The 14,813-nt window shown below is 35.3% G+C and overlaps 2 protein-coding genes across 6 annotated transcripts; one reads left to right on the top strand and one right to left on the bottom strand.

Annotated features, from left to right (window-relative positions):
* Positions 1-304: 304 nt before the first annotated feature.
* Positions 305-7,904, top strand: LOC110918467 (replication factor C subunit 1). Of its 4 annotated transcripts, none has more exons than XM_022162775.2 (22): positions 305-524; positions 1,042-1,101; positions 1,426-1,590; positions 1,679-2,307; positions 2,398-2,473; positions 2,578-2,639; positions 2,728-2,936; positions 3,025-3,116; positions 3,201-3,389; positions 3,461-3,582; positions 3,970-4,177; positions 4,262-4,315; positions 4,395-4,564; positions 4,641-4,731; positions 4,827-5,008; positions 5,125-5,164; positions 5,252-5,376; positions 6,251-6,323; positions 6,413-6,505; positions 6,575-6,812; positions 7,439-7,492; positions 7,598-7,904. In XM_022162775.2, exons 2-22 carry the CDS (start codon positions 1,099-1,101, stop codon positions 7,723-7,725), a joined length of 3,003 nt encoding a protein of 1,000 aa, XP_022018467.1. In that variant the 5' UTR covers positions 305-524; positions 1,042-1,098; the 3' UTR covers positions 7,726-7,904. The 4 variants fall into 4 exon arrangements, with proteins under 4 accessions (XP_022018467.1, XP_022018470.1, XP_022018468.1 ...); XM_022162778.2 differs by having other exon boundaries at positions 306-547; XM_022162776.2 differs by having other exon boundaries at positions 306-584.
* Positions 7,905-9,514: 1,610 nt separating this feature from the next.
* On the bottom strand, positions 9,515-13,956 carry LOC110918468 (UDP-arabinose 4-epimerase 1). 2 transcript variants are annotated; one of them, XM_022162779.2, is made up of 11 exons: positions 13,802-13,955; positions 13,318-13,417; positions 12,385-12,509; positions 12,184-12,297; positions 11,994-12,101; positions 11,823-11,914; positions 11,308-11,449; positions 11,125-11,219; positions 10,896-11,025; positions 10,656-10,800; positions 9,515-9,993 (listed from the first exon to the last, which is right to left on the bottom strand). In XM_022162779.2, exons 2-11 carry the CDS (start codon positions 13,376-13,378, stop codon positions 9,755-9,757), a joined length of 1,251 nt encoding a protein of 416 aa, XP_022018471.1. In that variant the 5' UTR covers positions 13,379-13,417; positions 13,802-13,955; the 3' UTR covers positions 9,515-9,754. The 2 variants fall into 2 exon arrangements, 1 of the variants encoding a protein (XP_022018471.1); XR_002581341.2 differs by having other exon boundaries at positions 9,868-9,993; positions 10,656-10,787; positions 13,802-13,956.
* Positions 13,957-14,813: the final 857 nt, after the last annotated feature.

Below are 14,813 nucleotides of genomic sequence, written 5' to 3'. Positions count from 1 at the left end.
TTTAAGATTAACGCTGCCTTTTTAATTTTCAAAATTAAAGTTCATTTTTGTTCATTTGCGTTCGTGGTTAGTGTTCACGAACTGTTCGCGAACAACCAAAATTCTTTAACGAACGAACACGAACACAAACTTCTGTTCGTCATGTGTTCGCGAACAGTTCACGAACATCAAATTTCCTTAACGAACGAACACGAACATAGCCTTGTTCGTGTTCGTTCGGTTCGTTTACAGCCCTAACTACAATCCTAGTTCAACTAAAAAGTTAAAAATTTTTCAAGAAGATGTTTCTGGTTATGGGCATAATGTTTTCGGATAATCAGATTCCATACCCAAATATTCGTCTTGAGTGTTGATTTAACCACGAGTTTAGGTTCGATTCCAGTCCCATGATACGTACTAACCCGAATAGCCTAGCGCCCACACGATCAAACAAACGGGTCAAGCGTGTCTTCGAAGCTTCAACCCTAACAACAAAAACACCAGGCTCAAAACAACGCTAGAAATTCATCTTCTGATTTCCAAATGTAAGACACGAATCCGTTGCCACGTAAACCCACCTTATCAAACTTCTTTTCGAATTCTTTGTGCGTATTATTGTTATTATTCTTCAATTTCACATCTGTTAACTCAATTTAGGTTTTCCTTAACAACCCCATGCTTCTTATTTAGGGTTTATACCGGTGTTAACAGGTTCCAGTTTTCTTCAAATTTCATGATTTTTTTATATTTTCTTTCGATGTTGCTTCAAGAATCTATAATGCGTCACTGTTAGTGAACCCTTATGCATTTTTAATTCATGATTTGTTGTTAATTCTACCTTTGGTTGAGATTTGTAGCGATTTTGTTACAATTTTACACTTAGGGTTTTAGAAGGGTGTGATTTAGGGTTTTAGCAGTTTCTATCTATAAAGTTTTAAAGCTGTTGAATCTTGTTTAATGTTCTCATATAATGCCTGTTTTTTATGTTCTTGCACCTGTAAAAGCTTGTTACTGACAATCTTTTTTTTTTTTTTTTATTTTTTTATTGTTTGTAACTTTCAGTTCATTAGTTTAACCTGTTGAGAAGATTGCAGGCTTCTGTCTTTTGGATATTGAACTATGGTAAGTTAGAAATTATTACTAACTTACCTGCTTTAATGTATTGTTATATATATGTTGAATGTTGTTGATTTCACTTGCTTTACAAAACGTAGTTCTTTTTAAAGATCTCAACATACAAGTTTGTTACATAACCTAAGTTTTTTAGTCTAAAGATTTTCTTGGTAACGCCGTAAATTGGAAATGTTGGTGGTAAGTTGGTAATGTAAACTGGTGGCATAACACGCTATACGCTACTTATTTTTTTTTGCAAATTTTAGTTTGTTTAGTTAGGTTGTTTAGTTAGGGAATGTTACTTTTATTTATATGAAACTTGTGTTCCCACAGCAAGGGGATATTAGAAAGTGGTTCATGAAACAACACGACAAAGACAAAGACAAAGAAAAAGAGAAAGATAACGGAAATGCACCAAAACCTGCAAAACCAGCACTCGCGATACCAGGGAAAACATCAACTGCCAAAGACACATCCTCGTCTTCACCTGTGAAATCAGTAAGTGGCATAAAAAGTTTATTTTGCGACAAGAAATATACATATTAAGTTGAAATATATTTTTTTTAATATGTTTGTTGTTGATCAGGTACAAGGAGGTCAAGAAAGTTCAGGGAGACGTAAAACTAGTAAATATTTTGCTTCCGAAAAACAAAATCAAGAAGATGCAAAAGAAGCATCTGGACCCACATCAAAACGAAAGGTGGAGAAGTCATCTTCTAATGCACAACCGTCACCTGCAAAGAAGCTGCACAAAGTGAATGACGACGACGACGATGATGATTTTGTTTTACCCAAAACCGGAAAAAGCTCAGCCGAAACGACTCCCAGTAAGAAACTGAAAAGCGGTTCCGGTAAAGGCGTTCCCAGTCCAAGTATGAAAGAAGAAAGCGATGACGACACTCCAGTAATTTCTAAATCCAGCGGAAGAGGTCGCGGTAGAAGGGGAGGGGCGGCTGGCGGCAGAGGGAAAAAGTTGGAGGATGACGAGGGCGGTGATGGTGATGACGAGGATGCTAAAGAGGTCAAGTCTGGTGGCCGTGGTCGTGGTGGAAGGGGTGGTTCGGCGGCGGCAGGTGGAAGAGGTGGTGGACGTGGTGGATTTATGCCGTTCGGTGAACGGAAAGATCCTCCTCACAAAGGAGAAAAGGAAGTTCCGGAAGGTTCTCCTGAATGTTTATCTGGTTTGACTTTTGTCATCAGTGGAACACTCGACAGGTATATTTTATTTGTTTGGTCAATTTTGTCACTAGTTAAATTAATAATTAATAAATAATAATAGTATGTTTTGTAATACCATGAGTCTAGTCTGGAAAGAGAAGAAGCTGAGGATCTGATTAAACGACATGGAGGCCGTGTTACCGGATCCGTCAGCAAGAAAACGGTTATTTGCACCACCCATTTAACTTTTTTATATAACATATTACTTTATTACTTAATTATACTCCTATCATGGTGTGACTGACATTTTCTTTTTATTTTTAAAAGACGTATCTCTTATGCGATGAAGATATTGGGGGACGGAAATCAGAAACTGCAAAAAAGCTCGGGTTTGTTATATTTATATTGCATCTACATTTGTTTTCTCTTGATTTATTTTCCATTTTTATATATTAACTTTGTTTAATTGTTATAAAGCACAAAGTTTCTTACCGAGGACGGACTTTTTGACATGATTCGTGCATCAAATCGCTCAAAAGTCACCAAGAAAGAAGAAACGAAGAAACCGGTCACCGTTAAAGAAGAAACGAAGAAACCGGTCATCGTTAAAGAAGAAACGGAGAAACAAGTGGACAAAATAACCGCTTCTGTACCGAAACCAAGTCCTCAAAAAGCAGTAAAAAAGAGTATGTTTAATTGCTTATATAACTTTAATTTTAGTTTATGATTATATTATCATATATAAATCTAAAGCGTATTGACAATTTTCTTTAGAGGATGAAGTTCGTAAACCAACCGATTCACTGCCGTGGACAGAGAAATACAAACCGAAAGTTCTAACTGATATTATAGGGAATCAGTCACTGGTATCTTGTTTTCTTTGTGGTTTTCAAATTTTTGTACTTGTTAACAATAAATAATTATCAATATTTTTTTTTATAATACGTCAGGTGAAGCAGCTTCATGATTGGCTGAAAAACTGGGATGCGAATTTTCTGAGCGGTGCTAGTAAGGGAAAGGGTAAAAAGCCGAACGACTCAGGGGCAAAAAAGGCAATTTTATTAAGTGGTACACCTGGCATAGGGAAGACTACATCTGCAAAGTTAGTTAGTAAAATGCTCGGTTTCCAGACCATTGAGGTGTGTTTTTGCCGTAAATATGTTGTTTGTATGACTTTTTGTGTCACAGTGATATAACAAACGTTTTTTAGGTTAACGCTAGTGACAGTCGCGGAAAGGCTGATTCGAAAATAGAAAAAGGAATCGGTAGTAGCACGGCTAATTCTATAAAAGAACTTGTCAGTAATCAATCTTTGAATGCCGACATGAATAGGTGAGTATTTAACTATTTATTATTAAAACATAATAAATATATATATATATAGAGAAAGTATAATGTACAAAATGGCTTAACCTACATTAACATACGCGACAGAATTTATAACGTGCGTAATTATTTTTTTCACCATTATAACGTGCGTGATTATCACCTCCATGCGTGATTATCACCTCCCATGCGTGATTATCACCCAAAAACTGCTCCCATGCGTTATTAGGGCTCCCATGCGTGATTATTGCCCAGATCTGATGGTTGAGCGCGTCGCGTACGTGAAGTAGGATAAGGACTTTTGTATGTTAACCTTTCCCTATATATATATATATATATATATATATATATTTGTGTATAATTAATTATATGCATTTGTTTAATTGCACGCAGCTCAAAGCATCCAAAGGCAGTGCTGATTATGGATGAAGTTGACGGTATGTCTGCCGGAGACAGGGGTGGTGTAGCAGATCTTATCTTAAGTATCAAAACGTCGAAAATCCCGATTATTTGTATATGCAATGACCGATATAGTCAGAAGTTAAAAAGTCTTGTGAATTACTGTTTACTCCTCAGCTTCCACAAACCAACAAAACAACAGGTTTCGGGATATCCTTCTTTGCATACCATATATTTTAAATAATTTCCGACATAAAAAATAAAATTTTGATTTTTGTGATGACAGATGGCAAAGAGATTGGCACAAGTTGCAAAGACAGAAGGCCTTCAAGTAAACGAGGTACTCGTTTTGCAAAATTTAATCAGTTATAATGTTTAATTTTTTTATATTTTTTATTAATTTATTTATTTTCTTTAAGGTTGCACTTGAGGAACTTGCTTCTAGAGTTAATGGAGATATGCGTATGGCGTTGAACCAGTTGCAATATATGAGTCTATCGATGAGAGAAATTAAATACGATGACATAAGACAGCGACTTCTTAACAGTTCTAAAGATGAAGATATGTCTCCTTTTACAGCAGTTCAAAAGTATGAACCGATACGCGTCATCTTCTGTACGAAACATTATTTATAGTTTTATACTAATTTGTATATGTTTATGTAGACTGTTTGATTACAATGGTGGTAACCTGCGGATGGATGAACGTTTCGATCTTAGCACAAGTGATCCAGATTTAGTACCTCTTATCATACAGGTATTTTTGTAACACTTTTTGTAACAATCTGTATAATTGTAAAATATTCTATTTTATAATTTTATAGTATTCTCATGTTTATTGAATTTCTGCAGGAAAACTACATCAATTACAGGCCAAGTTCGGTTAAGAAAGACGAAAATGGAGTCCAAAGGATGAATTTAATCGCACGTGCGGCTGATTCTATTGCGAACGCGGATATAATTAATGTACAAATAAGAAGATACCAAAAGTGGCAGCTTTTTCCAAGTAGTACTTTACAATCTAGTATAATCCCGTAAGTAATGCAAAAAGTTTTATATTTGTTATTTGTTAAAAAATAAAAAATACACCTTTGGAATAAAATGTAACTATTTGCAAATTATTAATCTTTTTTTGTTTGTTATATGAAAGGGCTGCTCTGCTGCATGGAAGCCGCGAAACATTAGAACAGGTGACAAATGCATGCTTATACCGGTGCTCAAAATCTCCGTTTTTTTTACATATTTATATAGTGACGTTTTTTTTTATATTTGTGTAGGGTGAAAGGAACTTTAACAGATTTGGCGGTTGGTTAGGAAAGAACTCTACGATGGGAAAGAATTACAGGCTACTCGACGATGTGCATGTTCATCTGCTATCGTCCCTACAGTTCAATTTGGGCAGGTAACTTTACTCTTCTTGTAACTGCGTTAAAAGCTCATATTTTTATTATAACTAGGATTTCCCCACTGTGCGTTGTGGCGGAGAATCCGCGTAAGAACCAGACGGTAAAGACCAGTATGAAGTCGCAAATATAAATGTGTAAAAAACCCAAAAACGAAATAAAATGTAACAAATAGAAGAAAAAAATGGTGACATGGTGTTGCAACCTGACACGCCGGTTGTGATTGTTAGGCTTGCTGACTAGGAAGTTGTGTTTTAATATTATGTATTATTGTGGTGGACTGCGATCCGATTTTTAGCAAAATTTAAAAGGAAATGTATTTAGTTTTTGTAAAAGAAATGCAACTTTTTTTTCGGTGGCTACCAGGTCGGTCCGTTTCAAATGAAATTACATCACATGTTAGTTTTTGTAAAATTTTAACGAACGGAAGTTATTAATTGGGAAATAAAATTATTGGGTTAAAGGCATATAAAGGCATATATTATTTACAGCGTAATACTGGGTCGGTCCATTTTCAAAAAAAAAAAAAAAAAAAATCGCGTGTGTAGTTTTTTAATGAAGAAATTAACGAATAAAAGTTGTAAGAGGAAAATAAAACTATCTGGTTAAAGGCGTATACTATTTACAGTGTAATACCGGCCACCGGGGCAGTTCGTTTTCAAAATATCACGTATTTAGTTTCTGTAAAGAAACTAACGAATGCAAGTTATAAGAGGGTATAAACTATTGGGTTAAAGGTGTATATTATTTATATAGTTTAGGGTTAATTTGAAACTTAAAAAAAACTGTGGCCGCTACAGTGTTTTTATGATGTGTTTTAATATATATTATATATTAATAAATTTATTGATTATATTGGTTCAACTGTTGTAGGAGAACCTTGTGTCTTGAATATCTCTCCCTTCTCCTTAAACACATGACGGATCCACTAAAGACGCTCACAAAGGTTTGTACAATTATTTCTACTTGTGCTAAAAGAGTTATTTTTAAACTAAAATTCTTTTATTAATATTGTTATTCTTATAATATTGTTAGGATGAAGCTGTTGAAAAGGTGGTTGAGTTTATGGATGAGTACTCTATAAGCCAGGAGGACTTTGAGTCACTAATGGCCATGTCGAAATTTCAGGTATGACTACTATCAGGTCATGATAACAACCAGATGCAGCTATAAATTTAATTACTATGTTATTGTTAGGGGCGCCCAAATCCACTTGATGGTGTTCCGCCAGCTGTAAAAGCCGCGCTAACAAAGGCATATAACAAAGGAAGTAAGTCGCGTGTGATTCGTTCAGCAGATTTAATCACACTTCCAGGTATTAAAAAGGCTCCGAAGAAACGGGTTGCCGCCATGCTGGAACCGATAGATGATGGTGTGGTGGCGGATGCTGATGTTGCACAGAATGATGAAAACAACTCGGATGCAGAGGATCTGGGTATATAAATTTTCTTATTATTTTAATTCTTTTTTATTGTACATATTTTACGATTTATTAAGGGTGCAAACAAGCCGAGCCCGAGTTCGACCTCGAGCTCAATTAACTTATGAGAGCTCGAGCTTGGCTCGGTTTGAGCCTTGTTTTCGAAGCTCGATCTTGGCTCTTGGTAGTTTCTCATGCTCGAGCTCGGTACGTTTATTTTCTATTAACTATTAAATAAAAATAATATAAACAATAGGCTCGTGAGCTCGACAAGTAAAGCTCGGGCTTGGGCCGTTTACTAAACAAGCTTATTTTTAGGTTGAGGCTCGACTCGTAAACAAGTTTAAATAAGCTCAGCTCAGCTCATTTACTAGTCAACTTTAAATAAGGGATAAATGTATTAAATATTTATAAACTAATATTACACCAAGGCTCGTCAAGCGGCTCGTCGCTTGACGAGCCTGATGAGCTTCACATGTCAGGCTTGAACTCGGGCTCGATAAATAACGAGCTTTATTTTAGGCTCATGCTCGGCTCGGGCTCGATAAAGCTCGGCTTGTTTCGAGCTTTTTCTCGAGCCGATCTCGAGCAGCTCGGCTCATTTGCACCCCTAGATTTGTGACTAATATTAGAAAGTACAGGTGATGGTGACGAGGAAAAGCCAAAAGTGGATATTGAGAGTCTCAGTTCGAAAGGTAATTGTTTATTATCTACGTACATGTAACATTTTTTTTTGTTTATTTGGGTAGCAACTCTTTGAATATACTTTGCATATTGTATTAACTTTTGTGGTTGTGTAGGAATTCAACTACAAATGGAGTCTAAGGCTACGGGCACGAAGCGGGCCCCTGCAGGTAGAGGAAGAGGTGGCGGTGGTCGTGGTGGTGCTGGTGGTGCTGGTGCAAGTTCTTCGAAGCGAAAAAGGTGAATGGAAAACTTTGGTTTTGCTACGCGTTTTGAGAGTTATGCTTTCCGTGTTCTTTAGTCTTGGTTGGGTAATGATTAGTTGTGGGACAAGTGTGAAATTTTGGAGGCTGAAGGTGGATATGATTAGTTGTGCTTGAATTGCATTATGTTATGGTGTTTGTTATGCCTTTGTTTGGATTCTCTCATGTGTTGCCTTTAATGTTTCGATTGAGAAAATGAGTTACAATTTAGATTGAAACCATAGGAGAATCAAACAATAGTTCTTAATGTTTTTACACCTTTGAAATTATGAAATAAGGGGTCAAGTTATTCTACAAAGGCTTCTAATTGTAAGAAGTGTAAGAAGGATTTATAGAGTGACAAGTGTCCAATAACCTAAAACTAAACCTACTACATCACCACCAAAAACCTAAACCCCCACCCCCTCGGAAAAAAAAAAAAATTTTTTTTTTTTTGGGGGGGGGGTTTCAGGTTTTTGGTGGTGGTGGATGTTTAAGGTTTTTTTTTTTTTTTTTTTTTTTTTTTTTTTTTTTTTGTAGTGGGGTTTTTTTGTGTAGTGGGTTTTTTTAGGTTATTGGACACTTGTCACTTACACTTTTTACAATTAGGATCATTTGTATTTGATCCTAATCCATGAAATAAGATCAAGTTTTAACAGACTAAATTTGTTGATTTTACAATTCTAATTGTTCAAATAATTTGGAATTAAATTGAATAAATGAGAAAATAGAGTTAAGGTAAACCCGTTTTTCGTGGTGGGCAACGATTTTTTTCGCATTTTCCCATGTGATGTGATGGTTATTCGGTCGGTTTTGTTTGGGTTTGTTACACGTAAAAAAATCGATTAACAAACGTTGTAATCTTCTTTGGTCGATTGTTTTTTTGGGTTTGTTACGCGTAAAAAATCAATTAACAAAAGTTGTAATGTTTCATACCCCAGAACTTTGAATATGGTCGGTTTTGTTTGGGTTTGTGACGCGTAAAAAATCAATTAACAAATGTTTCATATCCCAGAACTTTGAATATTGTTTTGTTTATTTTACCTAGAGGCGAAGCAATAGTTGCAAGTATTCGAAAACATGTAAATATCAATTATTATCAATTTTGTAAATAAATATAATTTTATAAGGAAAATTTAAGTGATAAAACAATAGATAATAATTAAATTCGAGAAAAAATGCATTTAGATATTAGTGGGTCTTCAATACTGTGACTATCACGTATTTTATAATAAGGTCACTGTTAATCTTTCTATTCATCAAACTAATTTTAATACTTAGACCCTCTGTATTGGAAGGTGATATAGCACCGTATGACGCCTGCAAACACTGCCCCGAGGGGCGTTATACCCCTCCAACTTGCTTCCCCTGCGAAAATTTTAGTGGCGCCACCATTTGTTTTGTTCTCACACACATATATACATACACATATATGCATAATTGAAGAGGTAACCCCCCATAACCCCTTTTCTTGCACAATTGCCACATTGGCCTTATAATAAGCTAATGAGTTAAATTAAATTATAAAGCTGAGGGTATAAAATTAATTTAAATATTAGTATAATTTATAAAAAGTCACTGCTTATCACACCTGTTTCTCTTCGTATTACAACGGATATCGCAATTTGTAGAAGTCACTGCTTATCGCAACAATAGTAGCAATCGTCGACTGCCCTCCCTGGTTCTGCTACACCGCCGTAACGCATCGCTTCTGCTTCATCGAGCATGGCGTATTTTAGCAGCTACTGGCATTTATCATAAGGCCGCTGTTAATCTTTCTTTTCATTAATATACACATACAATATAAGGCATTATTTCTCAGATCTCTTTAATAACCAGTTTGCTGTTACATGTAAACCGATCGGTACAAACAACCCCACCCAAATGTGGGAAATAATCATATATAATACCCTAAACCTCAACCCCTATTCTCATAATAAACCTGATTATCAAACCGGCCCAAAATCAATTAAATCTTCAATTTTCCACCATCTTCAATCCATATTCTTCAGCAAAATTCCATATTAACCGTTAAAATGAAGCTTTCGTGGGCTCGTATCCATTATGATGCGATTTCTGCCATTTCCATGCGACCCGCAAACTCTTTTCTAGATCAGTGAACCGCGCTGACCACTTAAGTTCTCGGCGTATCTTTGACGGGTCACTGAACACCTCAGCATAGTCACCGGGTCTACGTGGCAGATATTCTACTTTAATTGAGACCCCTGTTGCCTTCTTACAGGCTTCCACAAATTCTTTAACTGATCTACCTATCAAAACAAAGTAATAAAATTGTTAGAAAAATAAATGGATAAGTTCAGTTCACGATTTATTTAAAACTAAATTAGAGTAAAATGTCATTTTTGTCCCTGAGGTTTGGCCAGATTTGCGACTTTCGTTTAAAGGTTTATTTTTCCGCATCTGGATCCAAAAGGTTTGAAATCTTGCAATTTTCATCCGGCTCGTTAACTCCATCCATTTTTTATTCGTTAAGTCAGAGTATTTCTGTCTTTTTTTGTTAACTTAAAGGGCAATTCGGTCTTTTTCACTTTATGTAAAAAGACCTAATACCCCTAAAAAAGACCGAATTACCCTTTAAGTTAACAAAAACGATGGAAATACCCCTGACTTAACGGAGAGAAATGGATGGAGCTAACGAGCCGGGTGAAAATGGCAAGATTTCAAACCTTTAGGATCCAGACGCGGAAAAACAAACCTTTGGACAAAAGTCGCAAAACTGGCCAAACCTCAGGGACTTAAATGCAAAACAAAAAGTCAAAACTTTTGTGTCAACCCTATTGGCCGCATTTAGAAACATACAAAACACTAACAGTTTTGACCTGAACCCATTTTGACCTCTTACCCGATCCATCCATCCAACCTGACCCGACCCGCTCAATTTGACACCACTAATATTAAACAAGAAAATTACCTTTTCCTGTACCCACATTATAAATTCCAACGTTCCCGGGTTTGGCATTTTCGAGTGCTTTTACATGAGCATCAACTAAATCGGTAACATCGATATAGTCCCGTATGCAAGTCCCATCTGACGTTTTATAGTCTGTTCCTCGAACCTCAACCACATAATCAACATCAGATTTTTCTTAGTTAAATACGAACAAAATCTATTTTCAAAGATAGATAATTACCACAATAAAAAGATAATTACCTTTAGCCCCTTGGTAATCCCACGGGCTGCATCAAAGCACGCACCCGATATTCTTCCATGTTCACGTAATTCGGGCCTCGGTGCTTCACCTAATCTTCCATCTGGATCTGAGCCAATCACATTGAAGTATCTGGAATCAAAAAAGTAAAAAGTCAAACTTGTTATTGACCCGGATAAGTACACAGTACACTTACACATTGTTAAAACTTAAAACTTGTTATTTGCTAACCTTAAAATCATGACGGCCATGTCGGAGTTTTTATGGAAATCCTGAATGATATCTTCTGACATCTTTTTGGCTTTACCGTAGGGATTAATCGGGTGCTATAACACACAACATATAAAATAAACATTAAGCACGATACATGGGTTGCACCTAAAAATGGTAAAATTACATATACGCCCATGGAACCTGAGGAGTTTCTTCTGTAATCGGCATCTTTTCAGGCTCTCCGTAAGTAGCACATGTGCTAGAATAAATCAGAGTATTAACGTTATGTGTCGCCATAGCCTCCAATACTACCAGCGTATTTGATGTAATATTGTGATAATACCTGCATAATTACACAAAAAAAAAAGGCATAGTTATAAAATATAATCAAGAAAATAAACATGAAAATGATTAAGAAAAATTGTCGTTTTTGGCCCTGAGGTTTGGCCACTTTTACGACTTTCATCCAAAGGTTTGTTTTTTCGCATCTGGGTCATCATGGTTTCAAAATCTTGTCATTTTCGTCCCTGAGTGTTGGCAATTTATTGCGACTTTCGTCCCTCGAGGTTTGGCCCTCAGGGACGAAACTGACAAGATTTTGTAACCACGAGGACTCAGATACGGAAAAACAAACTTTTGGATGAAAGTCGCAAAAATGGCCAAACCTTAGAAACGAAAATGACAATTTACTCAAAATGATTAAAGGGTCTACTTACTTTAGTGGATCAAGGGTACTTTCTCCAACATACGCAACCGCTGCAAAATGCATCACTGCATCGAATGCGTTTTCAGAAAAGATTTTGTTTACCTGAAATATATTATATCAAGGAACAAACAATTGCATGTGCGATTTTCAAGAAAATAAATATTTATGTTTCGTAGGATACGGCTTTTGCGTCTCCCAAATCGGCATAAATGAATTGAAGTCTCCCAGGTTCGGGAAACAAGTCTTGAAGAACTTTAACGGCACCTATGTTTCCACGCGATAGATTATCCTGTAACAATTATACAAATTCAGTTTGTATAAGAGTTGAACATTAGTAAAAGATTATTGAAAGTTTAAAAAAACGGACATACCACTATGGTTACGCGATAGGAGTCTTTAAGAAGGCGTAATGTAGCGTGAGAACCGATATATCCAGCACCTCCGGTTACCAAAACATGAGTAACCCCTGGTTCGTGTCGTGAAAACTTCATAGAACGTAACAACAATATGAAAAATTAAGAATAAATTATTTAAAACATATATAACTGAATCGAAAGGGTTTGTTTACTTACGGGGCTAGGGCTGTTGAAAGTAGGGGATTGTTTGAGCATAAAAATGCACAATGCTACAAGACTGAAAGCGAAAACAATCTTTCTTACAAAGCTCTTTTTCTTGATTGGCTCTGTATGATCCACACCTAGAAACCCAAACACAAAGAAATAGCTTTAAACACTGTAAACTTTGAAGTTAAAGTTTTGCGATAAGAAACTAAAATCATCAAACAACCATAGTTGTTAATGGCGAATAGTGACAAATAGCGATAAGGTACCTACATGCTACATAGCAATAAGGTGCATAGCGATACACTAGAATTTTTTTTTGAATTAGAGTTAATTACATAGTTAGTCCCTGTGGTTTGCACAAAGTAACATACTTAGGTACTAATAGTTTAAAATCATATTTTAGGGTATTAACTTTTCATTTTGTAACGTTTAGAGGTATTAACGTTATTTGTAGGTTTAAAATCACATTTTATTAGTACCTAAGTATGTTATTTTGTGCAAACCACAGGGACTAAGTATGTTAATACCCTAGAAGTTAATACCTCCAAACGTTACAAAATGAAAAGTTAATACCCAAGATGGTGATTTTAAACTATTAGTATCTAAGTATGTTATTTTGTGTAAACCACAAGGACTAAATATGTAATTAACTCTTTAAATTATATGTATATTATATCAAAATACCCTGGTATATACGCTATTTTACATGTATATTTAACAAAAACCTAAAATCCAGCAATTTTATTATGGCCATATCTAATCGCTATTTATATTTAAAAAATAAAAAAAAAAATAACAGAAATGCCACTATTTATAGCTACATACCCTGTAGCGACCTTCGACCTATACGCTACGCTATTTGCTATTGGCAACTATGCAAACAACTGTAAAGATCTAATTGTTTTGGTTTAATGAGAGTGGTGAATGAAAGTGTAACTTTACCTCCTAAAGCATAGGATCTTGGAGGCCTTGGCTGACTTCTTGGCTTGTTGAAGTTTGACATTTGTTGATGAAGAATCCCACTGTAAAATTATTAAACTTTCTGCACACATTATGCTTTAATTATACTATGAACAAAAACAATTCTTGATGATGATTATTATCATAAAAAAAAACATCAAATTCAAACTTAACAAACATATCAAACAGGGGATAATAATTCTAATGCCAAAACCTCAATCTCAAATTCTTAACCATTACTTAAAAAATAAAATATAAATCAAATTTTTATTTAGAATTCCAAGATCTAAGAACCACCCAGATGGAATTAATTATTATTAACGGATTAAAACATAAACATGCAATTAAGAAAACCGATCTTTAACCTAAAACTAGCTAGAAATCGAGTAAACAGAAACAATTTCCCAACAAAAGTAGCATCTAAAAAACCTGCAAAAAAAGGATCAAAAAGGGTATAAAGAGAAACCTTGAGAAGTGTCTCCGTCGCTGTTTCTCTCTCTAGGTTTTTGAATGGAGGAGTCGGTGATGATGCCACCTGCCCTGTTCGAAAGTCAAAATTGAAAGAGGAATGTCTTCTCAATACAAAATAAAATATCTCCTTATGGCTTATGATATTTCTATTCTATGCTCAATTAAGTTTAATAATTGCTAAATACTTATTAAATGGTTTTTAATGTATTTATTATTATTGAGCTTTGAAGGTGTCTTGGAATCATTGAATGTGCATTTTGTATGTGGTCAACGTCTTGCATTACCTGTGATACATGGTTAAAACACTTAAGTTATTATTAGTTATTATTGTGAGTTCATAAATATACACAGGTTATAAATCACATCAATTAATTATGATTTGTACCCGTTCATGTCATCGTAATTCAACGTTACCACATAACTTACATAACCATACAGTTAATGCCCATTACACCACGGGTGTAGTACCAACAAATCCCGCGGTAGCGACACGTATAAGGGACCACAAATATCAAGTGTATGTCATGCTCAAGTTATATACATGCGTACAACAGTCATGCCATATTATTACAGTTTAGGACAAACATGTTCACGTTTGGAAAACATTCATAAAACTCACCTCTTGCTAGTTGCGTAACAATTGATAATAATTGCTCGTATAATCTGATACTACCTCAGGGTCCTGACACAATTTACGCCTAAGTTAGGTAACGGTATACCTAACTAGTTATTATCATGGTTGGATATTGGTTAACGATATCTTATTTAAGTATAGATGATCAGTCCATGCCTAACTAAGGCTAGGCTACCCAATACCCGCCCCGACAATAATCCCTAGTACCTAAAAGTAATACTAACACTACTACTAATAATACATTACTACTACTAATAATACTAATATTAACTACTAAAAATAAATAATAAACATAAACTTAAACGAGGACATACCTGAAAACTGTCTACAGCACATTGATATAGAGTTTCCCTACTCCTGCTCCAAAAACGAC

Source organism: Helianthus annuus, chromosome 16, assembly GCF_002127325.2.
Source record: "Helianthus annuus cultivar XRQ/B chromosome 16, HanXRQr2.0-SUNRISE, whole genome shotgun sequence".
Taxonomy (NCBI): domain Eukaryota; kingdom Viridiplantae; phylum Streptophyta; class Magnoliopsida; order Asterales; family Asteraceae; genus Helianthus; species Helianthus annuus.
Note: the sequence above shows the minus strand (reverse complement) of the source record. Positions and strands in the feature narration are given on the sequence as shown.

Excerpts from the sequence above, each read along its gene's own strand:
- LOC110918468 (XM_022162779.2), bottom strand. The coding sequence starts at position 13,378 with ATGTCAAACTTCAACAAGCCAAGAAGTCAGCCAAGGCCTCCAAGATCC. Across the intron at positions 12,510-13,317 it reads AAGATCCTATGCTTTAGGAG|GTGTGGATCATACAGAGCCA; the intron begins GTAAAGTTACAC and ends TTGGGTTTCTAG. Across the intron at positions 11,026-11,124 it reads ATGGCCGTCATGATTTTAAG|ATACTTCAATGTGATTGGCT; the intron begins GTTAGCAAATAA and ends TTTTGATTCCAG.
- LOC110918467 (XM_022162775.2), top strand. Across the intron at positions 1,591-1,678 it reads CGTCTTCACCTGTGAAATCA|GTACAAGGAGGTCAAGAAAG; the intron begins GTAAGTGGCATA and ends GTTGTTGATCAG. Across the intron at positions 3,583-3,969 it reads TTGAATGCCGACATGAATAG|CTCAAAGCATCCAAAGGCAG; the intron begins GTGAGTATTTAA and ends AATTGCACGCAG.